Genomic DNA, 25,544 nt, shown 5'->3' on the forward strand with positions numbered 1-25,544 from the left:
TTCTTTTTTTTTGGACACAGTTTCACTCTGTTGCCCAGGCTCACTGCAATCTCCACGCCTGGCTAATTTTTGTATTTTTAGTAAATATGAGGTTTCACCATGTTGGCCAGGCTGATCTAGAACTCTTGACCTCAAGTGATCCACCTGCCTTGGCCTCCCAAAGTGCTGGAATTACAGGCAAGTGTCGCTGCTCCTGGCCCATGAATAGTGATTTAAAAGCCTAATTTTCTTTATGATCATTTCATTATTGCTTTCCCTTGCAATGTTAAGACTTTTCCTAGAATGAAAGATTTCATTACAAAAAAAAACACCAAAACCCCCTTTTAGATTTTTTTTATTTTTATTTATTTATTTATTTATTTGACACGTAGTCTCGCTCTGTTGCCCAGGCTGGAGTGCAGTGGCATGATCTCGGCTCACTGCAAGCTCCACCTCCTGAGTTCATGCCATTCTCCTGCCTCAGCCTCCCGAATAGCTGGGACTACAGCCACAGGCCACCACGCCCGGCTAATTTTTTGTATTTTTAGTAGAGATGGGGTTTCACCGTGTTAGCCAGGATGGTCTCGATCTCCTGACCCCATGATCCGCCTGCCTCGGCCTCCCAAAGTGCTGGGATTACAGGCGTGAGCCACCGTGCTCGGCAATTATTTTTATTTTTATTTTTTTTTAGACAAGGTCTTTATCTGTCTTTCAGGCTAGAGTGCAGTGGCATGATCTTGGCTTACTGCAACCTCTGCCTCTTAGGTTCAAGGAGCTTCCCACCCCAGCCTCCCAAGAAGTTGGGACTACAGGCCTGCGCCACCACGCCCAGCTAATTTTTGCATGTTGTGTAGAGATAGGGTTTCACCATGTTGCCCAGTTGTTCTCGAATTCCTGGGCTCAAGCAGTCTGCCCACTCCAGCCTCCCAAAGTGCTGGGATTACAGGTGTGAGCCACCATGCCTGGTCTTTAGATTCTTTAAACAGATTTCAACACAGGAATATACAACTATATTAAAACACCAGCTTTCAAAGCTTGTCCGTATATTGCAGGGGTATGAACAGGATGTGTCCTAGTGATTATTTTTTCTACTTAGCCGTTAAATTAGAACCTGTGTTTTTGCATGCATTTTGGTGTTTTTCTAGCAATGAATTTCAAGTCTATCCAGATAGACCCACTACAAAAGGAAAAAAAAATTGCATAGGCTTGGAAAGTAATATTTTAAAGCCATTCAGATTTCAAAGATTGATAAAGACAAGTAAGCAAAAGATTATTACTTGAACAGAGTGGCTGGAAGACTGACGCATCAGCACAGTAAGGAAGCCATTAAATTGGCCAAAGAACAATCCTTAGAAACATTGTGGAAAACTTTAGGGGTCAAGTGCAAGCCACACAAAGTCAAAAAGAGAGACACTGGGGTCATGAGATCTATGATGTGCCCAGTGGTTGTGACGTGTAAAAAATAGAGATGGTACATGGCCAGGCACAGTAGTTCACGCCTGTAATCCCAGCACTTTGGGAGGCTGAGGCGGGTGGATCACCTGAGGCCAGGAGTTCAAGACCAGCCTGACCAACATGGTAAAACCTTGTCTCTACTAAAAGTACAAAAAATTAGCCAGGTGTGGTGGTGGGCGCCTGTAATTCCAGCTACTTGGGAGGCTGAGGCGGGAGAATCGCTTGAACCCAGGAGATGGAGGTTGCAGTGAGCCGAGATAGCACCATTGCACTCCAGCCTGGGCAACAAGAGTAAAACTCCGTCTCAAAAAAAAAAAAAAGAAAAGAAAATAGAGATGGTGCATTAGATAGAGGCAGCATTGAGTTCAACAAGGACTCAGAGTGAAACGGTAGAGACAACTGCAGTTGGGGAAAAGGCAAATCAGAGAGAGGCAGCTACAGAGCAGAGGCCTGTTGTTGATGGAGATGAGCATTCTTTGGCAGTGTCCGGAGGGGTGTGACAAGCAGAGGGGAGATAGAAGAGTACTGTTTAATGTGGGGCAAAGAAAGGCAGGTGTATAGGGATAGATAACTCTTGGTTTGAGTCTGAGTAATTTATGAGGCCTTTGGCAAGGAAGACCTTCTGAATATGACAGAAGGAGGTCAGTATTGCAAAAGATCAGTGTTTGGATGGAAGATATCTAGTTTGTGAGGATAGTTGTTATTTGACAGGAAATTGCAAGTTTGCTGTGTAGATTTGAAGATAGGTTGAAAATACAAAAAAAAAAAAAAAAAAAAAAGGTATTTACTCCTCCTTCCCCTGGACCACTCCTCCCCAGGACTTCAGAGACAGTAATGCATAGGAAGGGAAACAAAAATGAATTTCCTTTAGGCAAGAGAGCTTTGTAAGGCCGAGCTACTTGAGAGCCAAGGAGAAGCTGCTGCTTTGTGACAAAGCAGGGGTTGAAGTTGTAGTGGTTGCTGATATTCTGCTGAATGAGCTCTGAGGTGCATTCATTTTATAGGAGGGGTTGTTTCATTTTCTAGCTGGTCCATACTAAGATTTTTATTTTTGTCTACAGACTGTAGAGTAGATAAGAGGAACTCAGTAGAATTGACAGAATTGTCAGGCACAGTAACACAGCCTTGATTGTGTCTTTCGTTTGCCGTTTTCATCAACTCTTCTTGGGAACTTTCGTAGAACTGGCCCAGACAATGTGATTAGGATGGAAGAGTTCTTCTTTGAATGACTTGGCAGCAGTGCAGTGCGAAATCTATTATTATTTCTCTTAAAGTTTTTCTGCCAAAAAAGTACATTTCCATTTGTGTCAACAAGATGTGAATTAAAGAATAAAGAAAAATGCAGAAAAAATTACATGTGTTCTCAACTTAAACCAAAGGTGCAACATTTTAGAGTATCAGAGTGGTCATTGAGACTGTAAAGTTCAGTTGAATCTATCCCTGAGGGGTTGGGTTGAGATGGCAGCCTCTTTGAAAATTTGAACTAGAGACTTTCCAAACCAATTTTTGTTCAAACCTCCTCTACAAAGGTAAGCCTGGTCTATCCCCCCACAGTCAAAACCTGAAGAAGAGGCCTTTCCTCTCCATGGCCTTTACCTAATGTTTACATTACTGCTTACCCTGTGTTAACCCTGTAGCCTCTGCATCCCTTCTCAGGTAGTTTCTCATCTAGAAAAATCAGTAATGTGGGCCTTGAGGGCAGCAGCCATTCTGTTTTTACTCCCCTTAGAAGGTCAGGGTTCATGCTGGGACACACGGAGCCCTTGACATGGATGAGTCTGTATGAATTGAATGTGAAGAACCAACCTGGTCTGGTTTGTATTGTTTGTGTTGACTCAGCCTGCTCTAAACCCTATTACCCAATTTTTGACACAAGAGGTGGAAACACTCCCTCGGAATCCTGACTGCATTTGTTTCTGCCTCTAGCAAGGAGTTTCCCAATTATGTGGGAAGAGGAAGTCTCAAAACTTTATTCTTGGATATGCCTCTTTCATCCCTATTAACAAATGTATGTGCCACACTAGGTCATATAATTGTCAGGTTCAGAATCATAGGAGACTGATTTGATCCCTGACTTACTAACTTTGTGACTTTGGAGAAGTTAATTTCTCTAAGCCTATTTCCGTCATCTGTAGGATGATATTGCTGTCTGCCTCATAGTTATTTTAAGATTTCAAAGTATTCATATTAAATACTGTGGAGATGATAGTTACCTTATTTTTTGAATATTTTTCCTAGGTGTGTTTCATAGTTTTACTAATGGGTGTTCTTGTCATATCCTGAGACAAGGTAGGTCAGAGGACAACACGACTTTTCTGCAAAAGACCAGCTGGTAAATGTTTTCAGATTTTAACAGGCGATTTAGTTTCTATCACTACTCAACTCTGCTGTTGTGGCTCCAAAACAGCTGTAGACAACATGAAAATGAATGAGCCTGGCTGTGTTCCAACAAAACATTATTTATGGACCTTGAAATTTAAATTTCCTATCATTTTTGCCTGTTGTGAAATATTATTCTTCTTTTGGTTATTTTTCATCCATTAAAAAGTTTGAGATATATTTGAGCTCACAGGCTGTACAAAAGCAGTCAGGGGATACAGGTTGTCAATAATCACCCTAAAATAATTTGCTTGATTTTTCTTAGTAAGTATTGTTTATGGAGAAACAAAATGTATTCCTCGGGAAAATTTCAAGTGTCTCAAGTCACTGTAGAAAACCAAGTAGAAGGGATTGATGTTTTCAACAGATATTTGAAGAACTAAGCATACTTGTCTAGTATATGTTGATTTGGGGCTTGACCAGAGATACGTTGAAGAAGTGGGTAAAAGAGATGACCAGTTTTAATTACAGATTATTAACTTGGAGCTTTTTTTCTGGTTGTGAAACAGCAGTTATTCCTTCCTAAGTTGTCTATCATGATGCTTGGTGAAGGCGTCTACTGGTCTGTTGCCTTAGAGGTTACAGAGTTCTCTTCTGCACCATCCTTTTTCCTAGGACATCTATGAGAAGTTGGCTGAAGTTGATAGGAGATGTCCCATTTTATATAAGGGGAAGCAGCAGCCCAAAGAAATTCTGTGACTTGCCTAACATTAGACATTTCTAGCAGTATAGGTTGGGCATCCCTGATCTGAAAATCTGGAATCCCAAATGCTTCCAAATCTGAAACTTTGGGAGCACCAACGTGATGCCACAAGTAGAAAACTCTACACCTGATCTCATGTGAGGGGCTGCTGTCAAAACTTTGTTTCATACACAAAATTATTAGAAATATTGTATGCCGTGACCCTAAGGCTATGGATATGAGGTGTATGTGAAGCATAAATGAATTTTGTGTTTAGACTTGGGTCCCATCCCCAAGATATCTCATTATGTATATGCAAATATTCCAAAATCTGACAAAATTTGAAATCCAAAAGACTTCTGGTCTCAAGCATTTTGAATAAGGGATATTCAACCTGGACATCCAAGGCCTGGAAACCCAATGCCTGGCCCAGGACTCGATTATCTTGCCACCCTGTTTTGCATTATCACACAGATTATCAGGTTAGTGATAGTACCTAGCTTTCATAAATGCCACAGTTTATAAAGCTCTCTTTCATATGCTATTATGTTTAACCCTCAGAATACCCTATGAAGTAAGAGGGGCAAGTTTTACTATCTGCCTTTGGTAGAGGAGGCAGCTGACAACCTGATATATTTTGATGTACCTTGGGTCACATACCGATTAAGTGCTAGGAGCAAGTCTGGGAGCTAGGTTTTCTAACTCCTTTTATTACACTGTGCTGCCTTATTATACTACATGGCAGTTGATGCCATTAATACCCAAACATTAAAAAATAAATTGAAAAAGAAATAACATCCTGCCGTGGTTCCAGCCCTTGGCAGTGATTTTTAAGTGGAGGTTTGTGTTATGAGAATTTTTGCTTTCAAAATGCTGCATGCACCTCCTGTAAAAGGTTGAATGAAATGATTTTAGTTTTGGTAAGTGGCCCATGCGCGTTTATTATTTATTTATTTAGGTCTTTTTTGCTCCAGCTCCTTTGGCTAAATGAAGCACTGCTGTATTTTTATTGCATACCCCATCATTAAAAGAAATTGAAAAGACCCTTGTTAGTTTTAATATCGCATGGATGGAAATATATCTGGCACATTTAGGAACAGTTACAATTCCTAATAGTGCATTTTAAGAAGTAGTCTGGTTTTGTTCTTGATTAAAAAAAGAGAAAACTTTCTTAAATTTGCTATAATTCGATAATCATCTTTAGTTGGGAAGGGAGAATGTCTCTGTGTTGTATGATTCTGACTTTATTGACTCATTTAGCATTCCTTTCCAGCCAGTGGGAAGGGATTATACTCTTGGGCAGCATGAAGGGCCTTTCATTTGTTGGTAAATAATCCAAGCAAAGCTGCTTCCAAGTGCAAGTCTTTTTTTCCTTTTTCTGTAAACCATATGCTTCTTTAACTTTTGGACATATGCCCCTTTCAATAAACTATGTGCGGCTCTAACTGTTGGAGCTGTTGTTAAGTTAAGCACAAGCCAAATACTTAGGCTGTTTCTTGCATCTAAGTGTTCATCACAGTCCCCCTGAAGACAGTGTTATTTTTATTTTTATTTTTTATTTTTTTTGCAAAATAGCTATTCAGAACCTGGAAACCCTATAGAAATGGGGAGGTGTGGGGAGAAATAGGGTGACAAGAAGATAATTTAGCCACAGCATGAGAGGTGTCATTTACACTGCAAGATACTAAATGTGCCCAAGGCCTGAGCTTGACAGAAATAACAACAGCAACAACAGAAGTAGAACAAGAAATTCAAAGAAGTTTCTGAACCATATTTCATTCATGACTCTGGCTTAAAGCTTACAATTAAGTTCATTTGATTAAAGTCTGTAGTATTCTTCCTGATGGCCTTTAGAGGAAGAGGCAGAATAATTTTAACAATGAAAATAGTCTTCGGCTGGGCGCGGTGGCTCACATCACGCCTGTAATTCCACACTTTGGGAGGCCGAGGCGGGTGGATCACCTGAGGTCAGGAGTTCAAGACCAGCCTGGCCAACATTGTGAAATCCTGTCTCTACTAAAAATACAAAAATTAGCTGGGTGTAGTGCTTGGCTCTCTCTCTCATGCTACTCAGGAGGTTGAGGCAGGAGAATGGCTTGAACCTGGGAGGCAGAGGTTGTAGTGAGCCAAGATTGTGCCTTTGACCTCCAGCCTGGGCAACAAGAGCGAAAGTCCATCCCCCCACAAAAAAAAATAGTCTTCACATATACAGATAGAACAGTGGCAAGCAAATGAATGCTCTCAAAAACTCCTCACAGAAGACACATTTTAGGGGTTAATAGTGATTTATAATACAAAGGAAAGTCATGCCAAGCTGGGCACTTACCTGAAGGGTGACTTTAAGGCAGTCGCTTAATCTTTGTTAAACCTCAGGACGTTTAGCGGAATAAACTGGTTGATGATACTGCATCCTGGACAGGTCTGTGAAGATTCAGTGGGATTAACGCATATGGAGCACATAGCACTGGCCTGGCGTTTAGTAAGTGCTCAATAAATGTGAGGCGCAGAGTATAGTCTAGTGTTGTTAACGCATTTCCCATTTATGCCTTTCCAGAGTGGGCTGGTAAAAGCTGAGTTAACAAGTTTTCAGGGAGGGACCTTAGGGTATTTTTGGCATTTTGGGGAGGTGTTTGCATATGCATAGGAGATAATTAAAATGATATAATTTTACATAGGCTAATTTATCAAAATGATATAAATTTACATAGGCTAATTTTACGTAAAATGACATAATTTTACATAGGCTAATTTATCAAAATCTTTTAAAGTCCTATGCCAGCGGGAGGTGTTATTAATATGTGCACACCTAGCCTCCTGTATCTTAGCTATGTTCTATTGTTTCAAGGGGTGGAATAAATAGTTTAAAGCAAGGCTTCAACAGATAAACTTGTGGGATAATTTTTCAATTTGTATGTACTTAATTTGAACTTCTTTAGATAATTATAGTAAAGGTCATACATAGAATTAAAAATAAAAGACAAACAAATCAGCTTTTTCTGTACTCTAAAATGATTGAGAAATATAAGTTAAAAATCCATACAAATATTTTTATGCTAATTGGTGCATTTCCTTGACATTTTTCTTTTTGTTTAGAAATTTTGTATAGAAATAATTATATATTTCTCTTCCTCCCACCTTCCTTTCGTCCAAAAATTCGAATCCTTAAACAATTTAGAGACATGGCAGCCTGGTGGCTAAGTGAGTGAGCTCCTGGGGCTGTGGCGTGAGGAAGGAGAGCAGCTAGCGTCATGTCTGTGGCCATGAAGGTGTGCTTTGTGAGAGGTGACGTTTTGTGGCCTTTCTGTCCTCCCTCATAGGCAGTACCTGAGCCATTATCTGAGATTTTATAAAGTTACAGACTTTTGTGGCTAACTCACTAGAAGCAGGCTGCTTAGATACAATTATGAAGAATCAAAAGGTGGTATTTTCATTTGGGTTTCTCAAATGCACATTTCATAGCTGAGGTCAGTGGGCCATAGCTAGAGGGGGTTTCTATTGCAGAAACCTGACCCAGGCAGCACCTGGCCTTTGCCCAGAGGGTGATTGAGTGTAGGTGAGCCTTGCTGTCTGTCCCTCATGGGGGTCATGTGGCCTCTAGCTCCTTTTGGTACAATAATGGTATTATCGTGATATTTAAATGCACTCTCCAGGAGCGCCTGATTCCTGCAAGGGCATAAGCATGGTCTCTAAAATGTTATTAAAAATATAATACCACCATATGCTCAGGTTTTCTCATTCCGTGATCTTCTAAAAACAAAAACATGCAACATAAACACACCAGATGCAACCCATTAAGTTTGTGTTCACTTCTGCAGTTTGGAAAAATGTTAGAAAGGTTAGGAAATAGAACTTTGCTGGTGATGGGAGGAGGGTGTGGACCTGGGAACCAGCATCTGAAAGCACTGCCAAAGGAAGAAGCTGCTGCACACAGAGGTTTATTCCTTCGTGCCTTTAAAGGAAAACCAAGCTGTAAGTCCTCTGGCCACACAGGGGCTGGGCTAGATCTCCAGAGTGATAGGATCATTCCCATCGGAGGATGCAGCCAGGTGGCAGCAACCTGGACACACTGGCCTTCTGAACAGGCCTGTCATTGTTTCTGCTTAACTGTTGGCCGTGGATCTCGTTATGGAATCTTAACTGCTCAGGTCTGTATGTGCAAAGTAAGAAAGAGAGACTCTTCATTCTTTGCTTGTCAAAGACTAAAACTGAATTCTCAAAGAAATCTCGAATACCTAAATGCTCATGAGACTGTGACTCACAGAGAGAGATAGTCATAAATGTGCTACCAAGCAGAAGGCAAAATTTTTGACCCTCCTGGGAATTTATTGTACTGCCTTTGATGCCACTAATTAACTCACTCTGTGTAAGCAGCGACTGGCAACTAATAGCAGACTAATAGAGGAAGCTCCATGACATTGTTTTAGAATTCTTAATTCAAGAAAGAGTCTTGGCAAGTGCTTGAAAAATAAGGTAGATCTCCTCCTCCCTTTTAAAGGCGAACCCGCTGGGGCCCTCAAGGGTACTGTTTTGTTTATATTTTCCTGTTCCCAAGTGCATGCTGGATTTGGCAAGTCTTTCTGTAGGGAGCTTTGAAAGATGGTTAGTACCCTTGGGTTTGTGCTTGCACTTAAGTGCCTGTTCAGGGCAGTGTTCAACCAGGTCACAGCAATCTTCGCTGACCTCGTCATCAATGTTCAGAAGCATCCTCCCAGGGGTAGAGATGGGGCTGCAGACCTCTTATTTGTGAGGGTTCAGGGGCACAGGAAAATGTATGGAAACCCTATGGGCTACAGGGCATGCTTGCTGAAGCTTCAGACAAGCTGATAGTGTTATCTGCTCATCATTGTCATTATCTTTTTAAAAAAAAAATACAGGAGACAGCTTGCTCTGCATGCCATCAAAGCTTTCTGCTGCAGTGAGGGGAACAGCCGTTTCAGGTTTTACATTTTCGTTTATCTGAATTCTCATCTTGCTCTCTCTGCCCACTCCCTTCTATCCCAGGGACCTCTTTTGAAGTTGAATGGAGCTCTGTAAACTGAGCAGTTGGGGAGTGAGGTGAGAATTTTGCCTTGGTTTGAGCTCTAACCTGCTGCTCTTTGGAGCAAATGGTTTCCAGTGGAAGTCATTGGGATATTGGTCAGTCTAGATTATGTTTTATACTTTGGTAAAAAGAACAGTAGAAATATGAAAACAATTAAGCTACTCTATGGCTCTGATGGAGAGCATTTTCTTTTTCTTTTTCTTTTTTTTTTTTTTTTTGAAGACTGAGTTTCACTCTTGTTGTCCAGGCTGGAGTGCAATGGCGTGATCTTGGCTCACTGCAACCTCCGCCTCCTGGGTTCAAGCGATTCTCCTTCCTCAGACTCCTGAGTAGCTGGGATTACAGGCATGCGCCACCACGCCCGGCTAATTTTGTATTTTTAGTAGAGATAGGGTTTCTCCATGTTGGTCAGGCTGGTCTTGAACTCCTGACTTCGGGTTATCCGCCCACCTCGGCCTCCCAAAGTGCTGGGATTACAGGTGTGATCCACCACACTTGGCCTGATGGAGAGCATTTTCTACTTTCTCTCCTTTCACCCTGGGACCTCCTGGTTGGTGAAAGTAGGAAGAGAGAGCAATCCCATAATCTTTGAGGGAGAGTTGTCACTTGAATTTCCCCAAGGCTTCAAATTCTGCTGCAGCCCTCTCATGTTGCAGGCCTGGCAGTGCAGTTTAAAGGTTGCAGACGAAGCTGAGTGCTTTCTCCTGATCCATCTGGGCCCCTCCCTCTGTCATCCGTCATTGTCAATGGGAGATGTATGTGTAGCTGCACAAGGGCAAAGTCTGACCCCGAGGGTATTGGAAATGTTCTTAGAGTAGGCATTGTTTGCTCACGCCCTTTGGAAGCCAAGCTCTAGACATTCTAGGGAGCAGCCCCTGGCTTTGGCAGAACTGCAATCTAGATGGAAAGAGGAAATATTCTGCTTTTTAAAACTACAGGAACTTTATTCCCTCTTCCTAGTGTAATTCTGCAATGCTTTTGAATATACTTAGCCTCTTCTCTTTTTCATTTCTGATCTCTCTTTGGTCAGTCTTGGGGAGAATTCTGAAACAGGGAGCGAGGACTTGGATTCCATTGGTTTTTATTCAAAGAGCATCAACATGTAAATAACCAAAGAAATAAAAGCTGATAAGATGCAACACATGAATAATAGGAAAAAAATGAAATAATGCTCTTTGCAAACACAGCGAAGCAATTTCCTGGGAGGAAAGGAGAGATGATGATGCTCTGTGTCTTGTTCAGGACAGGAGGGTGGGGCCCCAAGCTTCTGGAGACACATTAAAAATGCCTGGAACACACAAAGCCCCTGGCCGAGTCCTGGAGTGCGGTGGAGAGGGTGTGCAGCGCTGAGTGGGGCCTGTGTGTATCTTTGCGCTTGGAAGGGGAGGATTGCACCTGTGTGGGTCCTCCACGTGGGTCCAGTGTCTCCCCATAGATTTGTCATTTGGGCTTCTGTCGGTGTTTCCCAGGAGTGGATTTATGTTGTCAAAAACTTAATGGGAGAGTGTCTCAGTTTTGAAATTTTCTGTGCATAGCAATGCCATTCCTTTTCTTTTTTTTTTTTCTTTTTACTGGTGGTAGTAGTGGATGTTGGGGCACATATCCAGGTATCATTCCAAAAGCCTACCCAGGAACAGAGCTCTTGTCGTGTTAACAGGGGACAGGGATGTGTGGATTCAGTAAAGCATACTGGGAATTTTCTTTGCATCACTTACTCACCTGGGACATGACGGCTAGTTTCTGAACTGGGCCTAATACCTTGTCCTACCGCCATCATTGGGTTGCTGTGAGGATCACATGAGATGATGTAAATAATGATGGGAAAGGGTTATTTCTTTTCTTAAGGATGGGGAAGATGTTTGCTTGTGAGGGGTCCAGATTAGTCAACAACATATTTATGGAGCTTCAGTCCTGTATTTTAATTCATTTGAACATGACTTTATTATATCATTCAATATAGAAGTTCCAAGGTTTCACAAACTCAGACCTTAAATATGGAAATAGTATTTTCTTGTTAGAATCTCATTTGGCTAGAAATCTGAGTATCCTCCGGTCTTTCCCCCCACCCCCCCTTAACATTTTGTTGCCTCCTCCCTGCCCGCCCCATCCTCCCTTCATTTTGGCTGGCTGCAACCTGAGTGCCACTTTTCTGGGAAAGCCTGATATTCTGACTTCAGTTTTGTAATTTAATGATGGAGAGTTTCCTTAGTAAACCAAATTTAGAGTCCTAGAATGCTTATCTTATATCCAGACCTTGAACATAAAAGGCATTTTATACCCGCAATTGTTCATTTAATGAGCAATTGCAGAGTGCAGGCCGGTTAAGGGATTGAGCTATATGCACTATTATTGCAAGAAGTATTCCGAAATACCAGAAATAGGACGTAAGCTCTGATCAGGGAGACTGCGAGCACAATTACCTTCTTTTCAAATCCTTCTGTGACACTGCGGGAGGAAAAAGGACTTTGAAACTTGAAAGGAAAGAGCTTGCTTTCAACCTCAAAAGCTAGGAGGAAAGGGCTCTGAAATTTGCTCAGAATTCCCAATTCACCATTAGCCTGTTTCTTCCTTTAGCCTCAAGGCATTCTCCGCTTTTTGAAAAGATGTTAAGAAATTCAGTCACAATAGAGAGCCTAGTTTTGAACATGTTTCACTCGGTCCATTGAGGTCTAGGCTCCAGCCTTTGTGTGGGGTGAATTGAGCTGAGCGGCTAGCTGGTTGGAGAGAGGTGAATGAGGAGTCGCTGTGCACTCGCAAATTCTGGCAAAGAAAAAAGCTCACCCCTTCCTTTATTTTACAATATGCATTCCTGTACAATCCTGCTAGTGGCAATATGTGGAGCGGAGCCTGTTCTTAAGTCAATACAGAGTACTTGGTTTATAGCAACTCTTGTTAAGTTTGTCTTGTAATTGAAGCTGCTGTTGACCTTGCTTGGGGACCATTTGTAAAACCGTTTATTTAGCATAAACTGAAATAATAAACCCTCCTTCTCTCAGGCTGATTGTGATAGGGTGACATTAGTTTGATTTAATGATTAGCCGCCTGACCCTTCTGCTGGAGAGAGAGGCTTGAATAGGGAGAGTTCACTCGGAAGCACTCAGAAAGAATACTAATGAGCTTGTTAAATTTAGCATGGCTCCAACCACTTTTAATTCCTCTAATGGGAGCAGCATTGCCTGGGAGAGGGAGAGGGAGAGGGAGAGGGAGGCAGAGAGACACCGAGAATGTTCCTAGAGGGTCTGCGCAGCTAGAGAGAGCTCACCAAGAGAAGTTGGCGCAAAGTAGCTAGCCAGAGCCTGGGGACTGTGTTGTAAGTATTGTCTGTTCTCTTATACTCCGCATCTTCTAGGTCTTGGGACAAGAGAGGAGTAGTGGGTATTAAAATGGGTTTTAAGGGAAAATCGATGTTAAGTGGGAAAAGGGGGTGAACACATGTACTGTGAGCTCCTAATCAGCTAATTTTTTTAGGTGACAGGAGGTGTCCTTAGTTAGTGATGCCTGGCAGAGTTTTGTTTTTATCTTGAAGGAATCACCTGAAACTTTTCTTTCAAGTCATGGACAGAAAAAAAACATAACAAAACAAAACAAAAAAACTCGAAACCTCTTCCCTCGGTTACCATGAGAAATTGGATAGATGTCTGTCTGCAAGCGCCCACAAGTGCGTGTTCGAGTCCTGCTTCATGCAGCAACGTGATTACCTTCTCCAGACTTTTATTGCAAACATCCTAAGCACTGCTTGCAAGGACCCCACTTTTTTTTTTTTCTGAGTTTCTAGCACCAAGAGTATCTGACTTGATGTCACTTGCTTTTGGATGAGTTTGGAAATTCTGGGACAGTTTCTAAAACGTGATGCTTTGGGCAGCTCTCTGGGGGCAGGGATTTGTTAACTTCCACTTGAGCATAGATATGAAAAAAGAAGGAGGTACAAAGTGGGATTATGATGACAGTATTTAAAGTCATTTTTTCCTGAAAGATTTCAGTGAATTGCATGTTTCGGTTTGACCCCCGAGCTTGCAGCTGTTAAACATAGAGAAGCGGGAACAGTTGCCTTGTGTTTGGCTGTTAAAAGTCCATTGGCAGATGCTCTTGGAGCAGTGGGCTGTTTGCTTACATTTTTGCAGCAGACTTCTGCCTGTTGCCATGGTGGACAGTGTGTTTCTGTCAATAATTTGGCCTGGCGTAGCCTGTCTGCACTGACTCTCAAACTTTATTGAACAACTCGGCTCAACTGAACAAGATTAGACAGCTTTCGTCTTTTGGCTTGCTGAAGTGGTTGCTAAATTTATAAGAGCAGGCAGGAATATTGCTTGGAAAGTGTCCCTTTCACTGTATACAGAGTGCTTTCAAGCCTCGTAGCTGTTTGTATTGTGGAGTGTGTATACTATCAGGTTTTCATATGAATGCCCGTCAAAAGCAACTTGGTACAGGAGGTAAACTTCATGAAGTATTTGTCTGCTGGAGTCTTCCTTTTGGGGCGGGGAGGTGTGGTTGGGTAAAATTAGGGTAGCACTGACTATTGTAAAAGCAAGTTTCCTGATGGAAGTTTTCACGTAAAAAAAATTCCTGCCTGCATTTAACTTTACTAAGGGAATAGTAATTTTAATTTAATTTTTTCCGTATTAAAAATGTGCACTTCGGTTACTTCTTGTTATAACCTTAATATTTACTTTTGTTGGGTGAACTCTCATTAAGAAAATCATTGAGCTAAAAGGTACCCTCATTTCCACTCACCCTCACCACTCTGCCGCCCCGATTACCCTTCTGAGTTTATTCTCTCAAGAGGTTGGGGGAATGGTGGGAAGAGTCTCTGGCCAGACCATAACCCATTCATTATTCAGTTATTTGTGAGGTTGGATTCAAATGCTCATCATAAACATGTAGTTTTTAAGACAGGGTTTATTATAGGGATGCCGTTTTAAGAGAAGAAAAGTTAATTTATTCTAGGACAATTAAGTCAAGGAAATCCTGTTTTAAACCTGGAACAGGTTAGCCGAGTTTGGTTATTCATCTTTCCCAGAGAATGCTAATTATGTGTCAGAGCCCCCCTGAGGAAGGATTTTCTGGCCTCCAAATGAAGGTCCCTTTCTACAGAATTTGCACGTCAGTGCTAGAAGTTCATTTCAGATTTAAGTTTGAAATAAAGGCTTTATACAGAGCACAAATTAGTGGAAAATATGACTTGGGCCATTTGTAGGTTATAGGAATTTTTATAAAACTGACATAAGTTTTAGTGTTTTTGACACCCTTTTGCTTTTACGTAACTGCAAAATTCTTATTCTATAGACTGTGAATTTTCTGCTAATGAAGTACAAGGGTGACCTACTGCCTAAAAATATTAGTTAGAGGGGAAAATTAAAATGTATTTTATCTTTTGTAGTTTGTTTTAAAATTACAAGGAGCATGGTATGAATTGCTTTCATAGAGATCAATGTAAACATGTGGGATTACAGGATTTTTTTTGTTTTTGTTTTTACTTGATAGATTAAACATATAATTTACCCCTTAATTATAAAGTTTGGGATGAGGATCTGCACAAAACAATATTAAAATAATATTTCACAGTTACCTTGTAGTAGTCAGCAAATTCTCTGTAAAGACCAAAATATACCTCATTGTCTTTTCTGTTCTGCAAGTCATTTGCTAAGGTAAGGAATATATTGCTTAGTTTTCAAGTCCTACACATAGGCAGAAAGACTAAACTTGCTGCTGGCTTTAGGTAGTTCAAGTCCTGAGTCAACATAAATAGTATTTGTTATTTTCGGTTTGTATTTTTATGCAAGTCTGTGTTTACAGTTCTACTTTCTTCTGAATTTGAACAAAGTTATGAAACTGCTAAAGCATTATTCTTCTGTTTATTGGGGGAGCCCTTAGTTAATCATATCTGCTTTATGGATTATTTTGAAGATAAATTTGTATATGAGAATAAGATGTGCTCAAGATCTATTTATCTAAAATGCACAACAATATTATTATTTATACTCAAATACAGTTTTTTTTTTAAGATAGGAATAGGAAACGGTTTTTACATTAGATGTCTAAGTGGTACCTGGACAGCAGCTTTCTTTCCATCAGCACTTATCTGCCAGAGCACAGTCTGTTGATTAAATGTGGAACTTGTTTAGGAGCATGTAGTTTAGAGTTCATGTATGATTCAAAGAGATGAATTGGTCCACTTGTTGTGGGTTCACATAGGCAGTGTGATTTAATTTTATGCATGGGTTCTTTGATCTACTATTATGGAAAGGTCATCCAATCACATTTGCAGAGAACCATAGTGGAGAAATGGAAAGTTCTTACTGATCGAAGGGAACTGAAGTATTAGGAAACTGGAATACCTGCTGTATATGGAATTTCTTCAAGCTGTTGCTTACATGTTTGAAGAAATGTATGGACCCATCAGAGCATGGACACATATCAACATCCCCCACACCTTCCTTCCTCACCCTCAGAGCCATCTCACACCTGGACTTTCAGTCTCACTCTGTGTTCCTCTTAGGTCTCAGCTTTGTTGTATGGACAGAAGCAGGAAGTATCTCACGAGAGGCTCTGTAGGTTTTCATGATTGGCACCTTTATCCCTTTTCACCAATGAGTTTTCTGTTCCATTTTTGGCTCTGTCAAATCTCTTGCTGGGTTACAAATCTGACTTAAAACAACAAAACAGCATAAACTTTTGGATAGCTTCCTAATAGGTCATTCTCTAGGAGCAAAGGCCCTACATCCCCTGGAGCAACCAGAGCCTCAGTGGGTAGCTGGAAGGACTTTGTGTCACCCTGGAGGCCCCGTGTCCCCAGGCAGGCAAAGGGAAGCTGGACATGCACAGTCTTAGATTGGCAAAGGTTTCAGTTCCACGTGGGACCTGCAAGATGTTGGCCAGCCCATGAGCAGAAACCTCATGGGCAGACCCAGCTAGAAGCTGGTGATGCCAATTTGCCGACCCCTACATCTCAGTTTAATAGGCTCATTTCCTGCTCCCCTTCATCCTTCCCTGTGTATTTGTGTACTTTGAACCCTCATTCATAAACAATTTTGTCTGCAAAGATCCCATCCCAGCCCTGTAGCTTTCAAAGTTGCCGTGAATGAGAAAGATACTTCTTTTCCGGGAGAGGGATATCGAGAATGAGACCTAATTGATCATGGTTTTTTAATTGCTCTTTAAAGTAGTTTACAGAGTCTTTCATTTTTCTTATTTCTTTAGAGGATGAAAGTCCTGGACAGACTTATCACAGAGAGAGAAGAAACGCAATCACTATGCAGCCACAGAATGTCCAGGGGCTCAGCAAAGTCAGTGAGGAACCTTCAACATCGAGTGACGAGAGGGCCTCATTGATCAAGAAAGAGATCCATGGGTCCCTGCCACACGTGGCGGAGCCCTCTGTGCCGTACCGTGGGACGGTGTTTGCCATGGACCCCAGGAATGGTTACATGGAGCCCCACTACCGTAAGTGCTCATGCCAGTCGGCACTTGTTCAGGAGCTATGGGGAGGGCTGTGTGTGTGTGTGTGTGTGTGTGTGTGTGTGTGTGCGCGCGCTTTATGAAGTTTTGGCTTGTATAATTTATTAAAAGGTGTAATTTTCTTTCCACTTTCCTTCTTACTTTCCCTACTTCTTTCCCATTCTTTTTAGAGAGAGATGTTTTCTTATGTCTCTAAGCAACATCAGTCTTCAGTGGGGCGGCCTTCAGGAGAGTGGTCCATTTGTGACTAATCCACATGAGACTTTTGTTGAGAAGTAGAACTAGAGTTACTCCATCCAAACAGATGCTGCAGGAGAAAAATTTGTTGTTATGAAGTTATGAAAGCAGGCTGCATTAAGAGAAGTGCTCAACAGCCGCAATTCCCATTTTTAATGATTTTTTAATTTAATGATTTTGCCTATTTCCATTTTTGATGGTTTGTAAAAACAAACCTCTTTTAACAAATCTGTGCTGAATTCCTTAATATGGAAGATTTTCCTTTGTGCTGTATTTTCCTCTCTAACCAGCGTGCCAGACACATCAGAAGCTCCTTTCTCAGCACTAATCACGTTTAAGAAATTAACTAGGACTCTGAACTCATATATGGGATGGTTTTCTCCAAAGGCAGAATATAAAGAAAAATGTTTAAGCGTTGAGTTTATTTCTGACCTGTTTCTAGTTAAAAAAAATACAATTTGGTTGTGGAGTAATGAAGTTCATATTGAGGTGCCAAAGCTTGCAGCTCTTGATTACAGATTTATCACCTTGCCAGGATTCAGACTTGCCATTTAACCTTCCCGGCTCCAATTCCAGATGATCCATTGAGCTCCAGTGAGGGAGACTGGTTTGTGTTTCCCCTTTTCCACATCATTCAGAAATTTTAGTGTTTTAAGGCAAAAGGTCATTAGCCAGATGACTGATTAGTGAGGACAGCTGATTAGTGCATTTTTTTTGCTCAAGAAAGTGCCCAGGATAAAAGCTAATTTCATCCCTTCATTAGTTGGCTTGCAGCAAAGGGGAATGCTCACTCCTCAGATCAAAGGGCCTCGCATAACCTTAAGTCTCAGCAACCGCTACCCCGCACCACCTCCCCCCCAACCAGATTATATTGTTGGAAAAGATGGAAGCCACATTATTTTTTTTAAGTGGAGAGAGCATTTTTTAAAAAGTGGTCAGAAGCATGGAGGGTAGTTTTCTGGATTCTTCTAAGCTTTTGAAAAAGGTTACAACTTCTCTGTTTCAAAAGTGCTTGTCCGTCTTATTTCTGCAGATACAGAAATAAGGAGGAAGGCTATTGGGCTTGTTCCTTCCTTCATTCAGGGTTTACTTAGTTTTATTTTATTCATCTTTCCTTTTAGTAATGAAGGTTTAAAATAGCCTTGGTAGGCTTTTTCTCTGAGCACATTCCTAAGTTTTCTGCATTGTATTTTTATTTGTGAGTCTCTTTTAAACATCATCCATGCAGAAAATGTGAGGGACTCCTACATGCTTTCTACCTATATTTGTAGACCCCAGTAGTAGACTTACTTTTTAAGAAAAATTCAGGCTAGACTCTTAGCCAAAGCTCCCTGCATTGTTTTTGTTCTTATGTGTGAACACAAACTTTTCCCATCTCATATTTATGTTTTGTTGTCTTTTCAAGATGCCCACTAATTAGTGAGGTATTTAATTAGTCAGGACAGCTGAAGAGTACTTCTTTTTTGGCTGACGGTAGTGAGCAGATAACCGTTAACTTTCTCTCTGTGCCATTCAACTTGCAGCTTGTTCTTGGTTCGTTTGTTTTAACGGTTTCCCCCATTGAATCTTCCTGTCCTCTGAGGGGCTGGGAGCTCTCTACACCTGGGACCCTTGTCTTCCTTCAGCGGTGCAAGTGGGGCCCATCTCCTGGACCTCCAATGTCCCATTAACTAATGATGGGCACGGGAGAGCTCTTAGGGGGATCTGAATTCATTCATCATCACTCTGTTTTGAGGTTACAGCATTCATAGTGGATTATTCGTTACATTTTCCCACAATATTGTCCAAATCAGTGTTAAAATTATGTGATAACTTATACACTGTATAAGTTCTCTGTAACCAAATGGCAAATACAATTTTGACCTACCATCCCAATGTACTCCCTAAATTGGTTATAAATTACATTATTATATAGATAATATGGATGGGAAGTCCTAATGACTGCACAGATCGGCTCAACACTCGGGAATTTGGGTTCAAGGTCCAGCTTTGTCACTTGCTAGCTGTGTGACCTTGACAAGTGTGCTGATCCCTCTAGGAATCCTTTCCTCACTGTGGGATAGGGTGATAATATGACTGCCTGCTCCATGGTGTTCTTGTGGAAATTGAGACAATGCAAATAAAGTATTAACTAAAATCTCTGGCACATGGTAAGTGCCTCAAAAGTATTAAGGTAGTTCTTCTCTGCTTTCCCTTCCTCCTTCTCCTCCTCTTTTTTTTCCTTCTCTTCTACATCATCATCCTCATCATCATCATCATCATCAATATGTGATAAGTTGACTCTCTAAGTCATGTTTGTGAGGGTTGCACTTGTATTTGATTCAGTGTAGACTGTTTTTTTTTTTTCTTTCTTTCTTGCCAGACCTGGTCACCTGCTTGCCTGAGACCAGTTTCTTCTATAACACAGATTAAGAATTGAGCAAACTGCAAACCTGTAACTGTGGTGTGGTTAGAGCTGTGCACTGTGGCCTTCTGAACATAATCTTTTCTCAGTCAACCTCAGTAGATCGACTATAACTTTTTTCTGTTTTGTAAGTGAAGAAATTGTAAAGATTTTAAATGAGTTTGAGAAGTGTTAACATTTTAAATTCTTAGCAGAAAGTGTTTTATGTAACAAATGCAAACTTTAATACATGCAGGAACATAAAAGATATAGTATTATTTATTCATATTGAATATTTAAAGACATCCTAAACTAAGCCTCAGCGTCACATGGGATATGACTTTACTTTTTCTTTAGAACTCTGTTGGATTACTTAATCTCCTACCAGTATCACAAATATTTTTTGAGATACTTTATAATAAAATCTATCTGCTCACATGGATTTAATTATCCAGGCAAAGCTAATGATTGATGTGAACTGAAGGTGATAAATTTTCCATGAATTTTTTAGTGTATGAAGAAATACCCTCTTTTTAAAATGGGACATACAGTTTTGGTCACATTTGTTTATCTTGTGGGCATAGCTTGTCTCAGTCGTGGGCCCTGTCAACAATACAAGCGCATTGCAGACCTTCAGTAGCTCAAGTTCAGAAACATCTTTTTAGGCCATTCCCCTTGCCCTTGAGTTATTTGCTAGCTCTGCTGAGCCAGTCAAAAGAAAAGACTCCTCTAATCCAGTGGGCTTGCCATGTGAACACTCAACAGCAATTCCTTCATTTCTCTGTGGTTGGAAATTGTAGACTTTCCAAGATGCCTAATTTGTGTTTCTATATATATGAACTTTGTATTTCTAAAGTGTGGGCAGGCTTCCTGTAAGACCGGAAAAGGGAAAACCATTTTTGTGTTTTTTTTTCCCCCTTCAGAAGGACATCTGTAAAATTTTTATTGCACAAGATTTTATTATATTTGGGTATGCAATGTTGCATCTTCAGAAATTGTAGTTAGGCAAAAATCAAAGTATTTTAGGTTTTGTGGCTTAAAAAAAAAAGAAAAAAGAAAACTCAGGGACAGCGGGCACTTCAAACATTCACAGCATATGTTTAGAATAAAATCTCCCCCGGGGGATACGGGGTATTCTCTCATGAAGGGTTGCAGTGGACGGGCTGTATATCAAGGCGCAAAAGTAGACGTTTTAGATGCATGACTCAGACATGGCATGGTGTTGACAGGCTTTCGGCTACAGGATCACTGGCGCTTTATAATTTGGGGGAGCGTGGTAGGGGTTAGATGGGAGGACCTGATCTTCTTGTATCAGAGTCAGGGTAAGAAGCCCCAGGTAAGAAGCCCAAAGATTCCTCAGCAATTTTCTTCTGCCCATGCTCTGTCTGTAGCCAGGTATTTCTAACCGCCATCTCTGCCTGCTTTCATTGACTGCCATGCATTTATATCTTCTATAAACTTTCAAAGGCAGGTGACATAATAGTTAAAGCATTCCTGTACCCTGGCCGACACTTAAGTTTTATTCACTTCCCTTTTACAGAAAACATATGTTGCATTGTCTTCTGTCTTACTGTCAAGAGTCTAGTTTTTAAACTCTTCCTGCAGGGATCTTTGTGCAAAGTTTCTCGGATTCACTAGTCATGTCATATTATAGGGTCTCTGCTGGTTTTGGTAAAGGGGGCAGAAAGACGCCTCCTTTTTAAAAAATTTCAGGTCTCCTTTACAGTTTTATAGTTGTGTGAAGGCTGCTTTTCTTCTGCCCCCAACTGCTCCTAAGCAGTAGTTCTTCATGGAAAATATGATTCATTCTTCCGTGCAAATGCTTTGATTGAAAACATACCACTGATATTCTTCCTATGTTCCCCAGCTCAGATGACAGAACTATTGGTTGCTAATTAGCAAAACCTGAGGAATTAGCTTAAAGAAAAAACCCTGAATTTTTAATTGGCTTGCATTTATTTTCTGTGGAAGGCTGTTGTGCTAAGCCCGCTTGCATTCTTGTGTGCTAAAAAACTGCATAGATTTTTTTTCTACCTGTCTGTCTTTATATTAGGTGACTTTCCACATCCCTTTAGAAATACATCTTCTGAGTGAATGGAAGAGAGGATGTATATTTTACATATTTAATAGGTACACCTGCTCATACTTCTCTCTCTTACTATCCAAGTGTCATCTTGAGACTGTGAGAGACAAAAATGCCTAAGAGGCATAAATGAACAGTTTTGTCTTGACCAAACTGCAAAGGCAGTGACAGTTCCCTGAGCTCTTAGTTCTCTTCTCATCCAGACTGTCTTTTACGTCTTTGGAGAACAGTTGATGAGCCAATCAGAAATGCTTTGTTTTTTTCCGCCCTTTGAAAATTAGATTGTTTAACCAGAAAGACTGATGTTGGGTCACACCCTGGGGGCTTTGCTAGGTCTCTTGCTTCCTAGGCTGTTAGTCTTGAATTGCAGTAAGAGCTGGAGTGAGGAGATCCAAACAAGTCCATGAACCTTTGCAAAACTGTTATTTGTGAGCTTGTGAATAGCTCCCTGCTTATTCTTGTCTTTCTCTTAGAAATTCAATAGAATGACCTGGCTTTCTTTTAATAATCCAGAAGTAATGTTTTAAGACTAGAAACAGTGAGCCACTTACATAGCTTTTTTTTTTTTTTTTTTTTGAGACAGAGTCTTGCTCTCGCCCAGGCTGTGCAGTGGCACAATCTCGGCTCACTGCAAGCTCCGCCTCCCGGGTTCATGCCATTCTCCTGCCTCAGCCTCCCGAGTAGCTGGGACTACAGGCACCCGCCACCACACCCGGCTAATTTTTTTTTTTTTTTGTATTTTTTAGTAGAGACGGGGTTTCACCATGTTAGCCAGGATCCATGGACTTTTAAAGAGCTGCATTGCAAGACAACTTGGAGCAAAGCAATACAGATTTAGGGATAATTCTTAGTGTTCCAGATTTGAACTGTTGCCAGTGAATCTTGACTACTCTTGTGCCTGATGCAACCATGAGTCTGCGTATCTCTGTTTTAGGAGATAGTGAATGAAACTGGGAACCAACAGTGAGAAAAGTCCCTGTAGCATTTAGAAAAATTTGTTAACAATTTTATTCATCAATTTTGAGGATAAATTTATTAAAGGAGACTGGGAGAAGCTTGAAGACCACCCAGGTCAGGAAGAGAAAGAAAAGACCAAGAGAGACCACATTTTTCTAGAGAAAATCACTTAGCCCCTTAGTGCACTGGTCCAGTCCTCTCTTCCCCTGCTGCCCGGCACTGTTCTCTTCTACAACGACTCAGCTCCCATTGGCCACTGCTCTGGTGCTGGCCCTGCCCTTGTTGCCCTGCTTGTATAGTTGTTTCTCCTGGACCAGTTACTTGCTTTCTCCTTGCCTTCAAATCCTGCTTATGTTTAAAGGCCTATCTAACAACCCCACCTCCTTGGAAAGTCTCTAAGAGCCATCTTACAAGGATATTTTCCTACCGTGGACACTTGAGTAGTCATGTCATTCTCACCTTCAAACACATCACAGCTACTTCCTTGTGTTGCCCCTACCCGGCGGCCCGACCTCCTTTGGAATAATGTGATTAGTCCGAGGCAGTACTTACTTTCTGTGGGCACCAAAACTCCTAGGGTAGGACTGGGGACTCATGCATGCCACCATAGGGCAGAGAAGTTGGGAGCTGCTCAGATGCTTATCACAGTCACCATGGAGGTGGAATTCCAGGTGACCCATGCTCACAGCCTGCCCATCAGAGTGGCTTCTTGACCACCTGAAGAGACATTGCTGTTTCTGCTTCCCTTCTACAATTTAGTTATTGTACACAACCTCTGATCCAAACTGAGTCACCTAATCCTTCCTGAGAGCAGGCAATGTACAAAGTATTTATGGTACATTTGTACATTTGTAAAATCTGCACTTTTTTACTTTTTATTTTTGAGGCAGAGTCTCGCTTTGTCACCCAGGCTGGAGTGCAGTGGTGCGATCTTGGCTCACCGCAACCTCCGCCTCCCAGGTTCAACCCATTCTCCTGCCTCTACCTCTCAAGCAGCTGGGATTACAGACATGTGCCACCTCGCCTGGCTAATTTTTATATTTTTAGTAGAGACGGGGTTTCGCCATGTTGGCCACGCTGGTCTTGAACTCCTGACCTCAGGTGATCTGCCCGCCTAAGCCTCCCAAAGTGCTGGGATTACAGGCGTGAGCCACCTCACTGGCATAAGGCAGGGACTTCGATTCTTTGGAATAAGCTGGCATTTCACTCATAGACTTGGATGGGGACCCTAATTTTAAGTACTGTAAGATTAGCACAGGAGAGCTGCCTCTCTTCCATGACACCCATCTGACATCGAACAAGTAGGTATTTTCCCTGTGGTTAAGGTGGGCATGATGTTTGTTTGCCTTTTTCCAAATTTCGGTGATGTATCTTGTCTTCAACAGCCTCTAGGCAATTCATATTTTGGTAACATCTTCCCAACTTAGCATCCAAGTATGCGTCTGATCCATGTTAATGGGAGGCCCCATCTGCAACTCAGTTCAGGATCATGAATCCAGTTGCTTAAAGATTCCATGTAATTATTTATCTTTTCTAATTTGGCAGCCACCCAAATGGCACTTTTTTGGTAGTTGCTTATGGTTTCTTTCCCTCCGTCCTTTCCCTCCCTGTTTCCTTCCTTCCTTCCCTCCTAGAGTAAAGCATGAGAAACAGCAACTCTTGCCATTTCATAGCCATCTGCTAACAGCTTTCCCTCCCGCTTTCTTAATAGAGGCAACATTATCCTCGGCCCTCCTCCTTTTTCTTGTATAATTAAAGAATGTTACCTTTGATGTCTCTTGAAGCTGCAGTTTCCCATCCTGCCTTGGCTTTCTTGATCTCATACCTGTAAATTTGTGCTGTATCTTCATAGTTCTTAGGGAAAGGGTTTGATTTTCCTCTGTGTGCTGTTCACAGTTTGGGTTAATTTAGAGTAACCTATCTGGCATTTTATTGCTCTCTTCTCCCTGTCTTCTGATATAGTTTGGATTCTTGTTGTACTCTTTGAAAAGGATCCAACTTCCTCAATTCTTTAAGCTATTAAATTTGGGTCTATCCTACAATGGACTGTTCTCATCATTCTAATGTCTTCACTTCTTTTGAGGGGGGCCAGGCTTTTCATTAACCTCAATTTTTCAATGAGTTTCTTCTTCTTAGAACAAAATAAAGCAAGATTCCATTTGATTCCTTTAGCTATTTATTTTTGTGTTCATTCTGTCAGTCATGTATTAATTGAGCATTTGCTTATTGAGTGTCGCCTAAGTGCTAAACAGTGTTGAACAAGATGAGCAAGTGCCTGCTTCTGTGGAGCTTTAGGCCATCGAAAAGTCAATACAAGGGAGCTGTCAGGGGAGAGAGAGTGAAGAGTCCTTTGGGAGCAGGTGAGGGACTTACCCAGCCTTGGCAATCCAGAAGGCCTCCTGGAGGAGGTGACATCTGAAAGAGGTGAGGAAAGAGTAATCTAGGCAAAAAGGAGCATTTGTCAAGGCCTGGAGGCCAAAGGAAGAACTGACATCTGCAGGACTTGAGAAGAATCTTTGTGGTTGGAGGGTGAATTTCAGGAGGGAAGTGGCAAAGACAGGGCTCAAGAGGTCCAGGCCAGCAGGCTTCTGTGAGGAGCTGTTTTTTTCTCTCCTGCAAGAGTCTGGGGTGATTACTAAGACTTGTTCCATGGCCCTTTGTATATTTAAACAGACCTTTGGGTTCCCAATCACTTACCCAGAATTTCTCCATTGCAGAACTGAATTCACCCCTGCTTTCAATTTGACAGCGTGCGACTCCGTCACAGGTCACAGGGCTCCCCTCCCAGGCGTCCCTGGCTGGGCTGCTGTCTCATTGGTCTTTAAGGATGTGCTGCTGCATTCCTTTGTGTAGCAGGTCATATATATATTTTTTTGAGATGGAGTTTCGCTCT

At 41.4% G+C, this 25,544-nt stretch overlaps 1 protein-coding gene across 3 annotated transcripts in view; it reads left to right on the forward strand.

Annotated features, from left to right (window-relative positions):
• The window catches only part of GLI3 (GLI family zinc finger 3), a 276,529-nt gene that overhangs the window by 72,645 nt on the left and 178,340 nt on the right, over positions 1-25,544 (forward strand). For all 3 annotated transcript variants that reach the window (XM_063708513.1, XM_063708512.1, XM_055347697.2), the window contains one exon: positions 16,734-16,976. In XM_063708513.1, the coding sequence (XP_063564583.1) occupies positions 16,734-16,976 (243 nt within the window). The remainder of the gene's footprint in view (positions 1-16,733; positions 16,977-25,544) is intronic.

This window comes from Gorilla gorilla, chromosome 6 (genome assembly GCF_029281585.2).
Source record: "Gorilla gorilla gorilla isolate KB3781 chromosome 6, NHGRI_mGorGor1-v2.1_pri, whole genome shotgun sequence".
Lineage (NCBI taxonomy): Eukaryota > Metazoa > Chordata > Mammalia > Primates > Hominidae > Gorilla > Gorilla gorilla.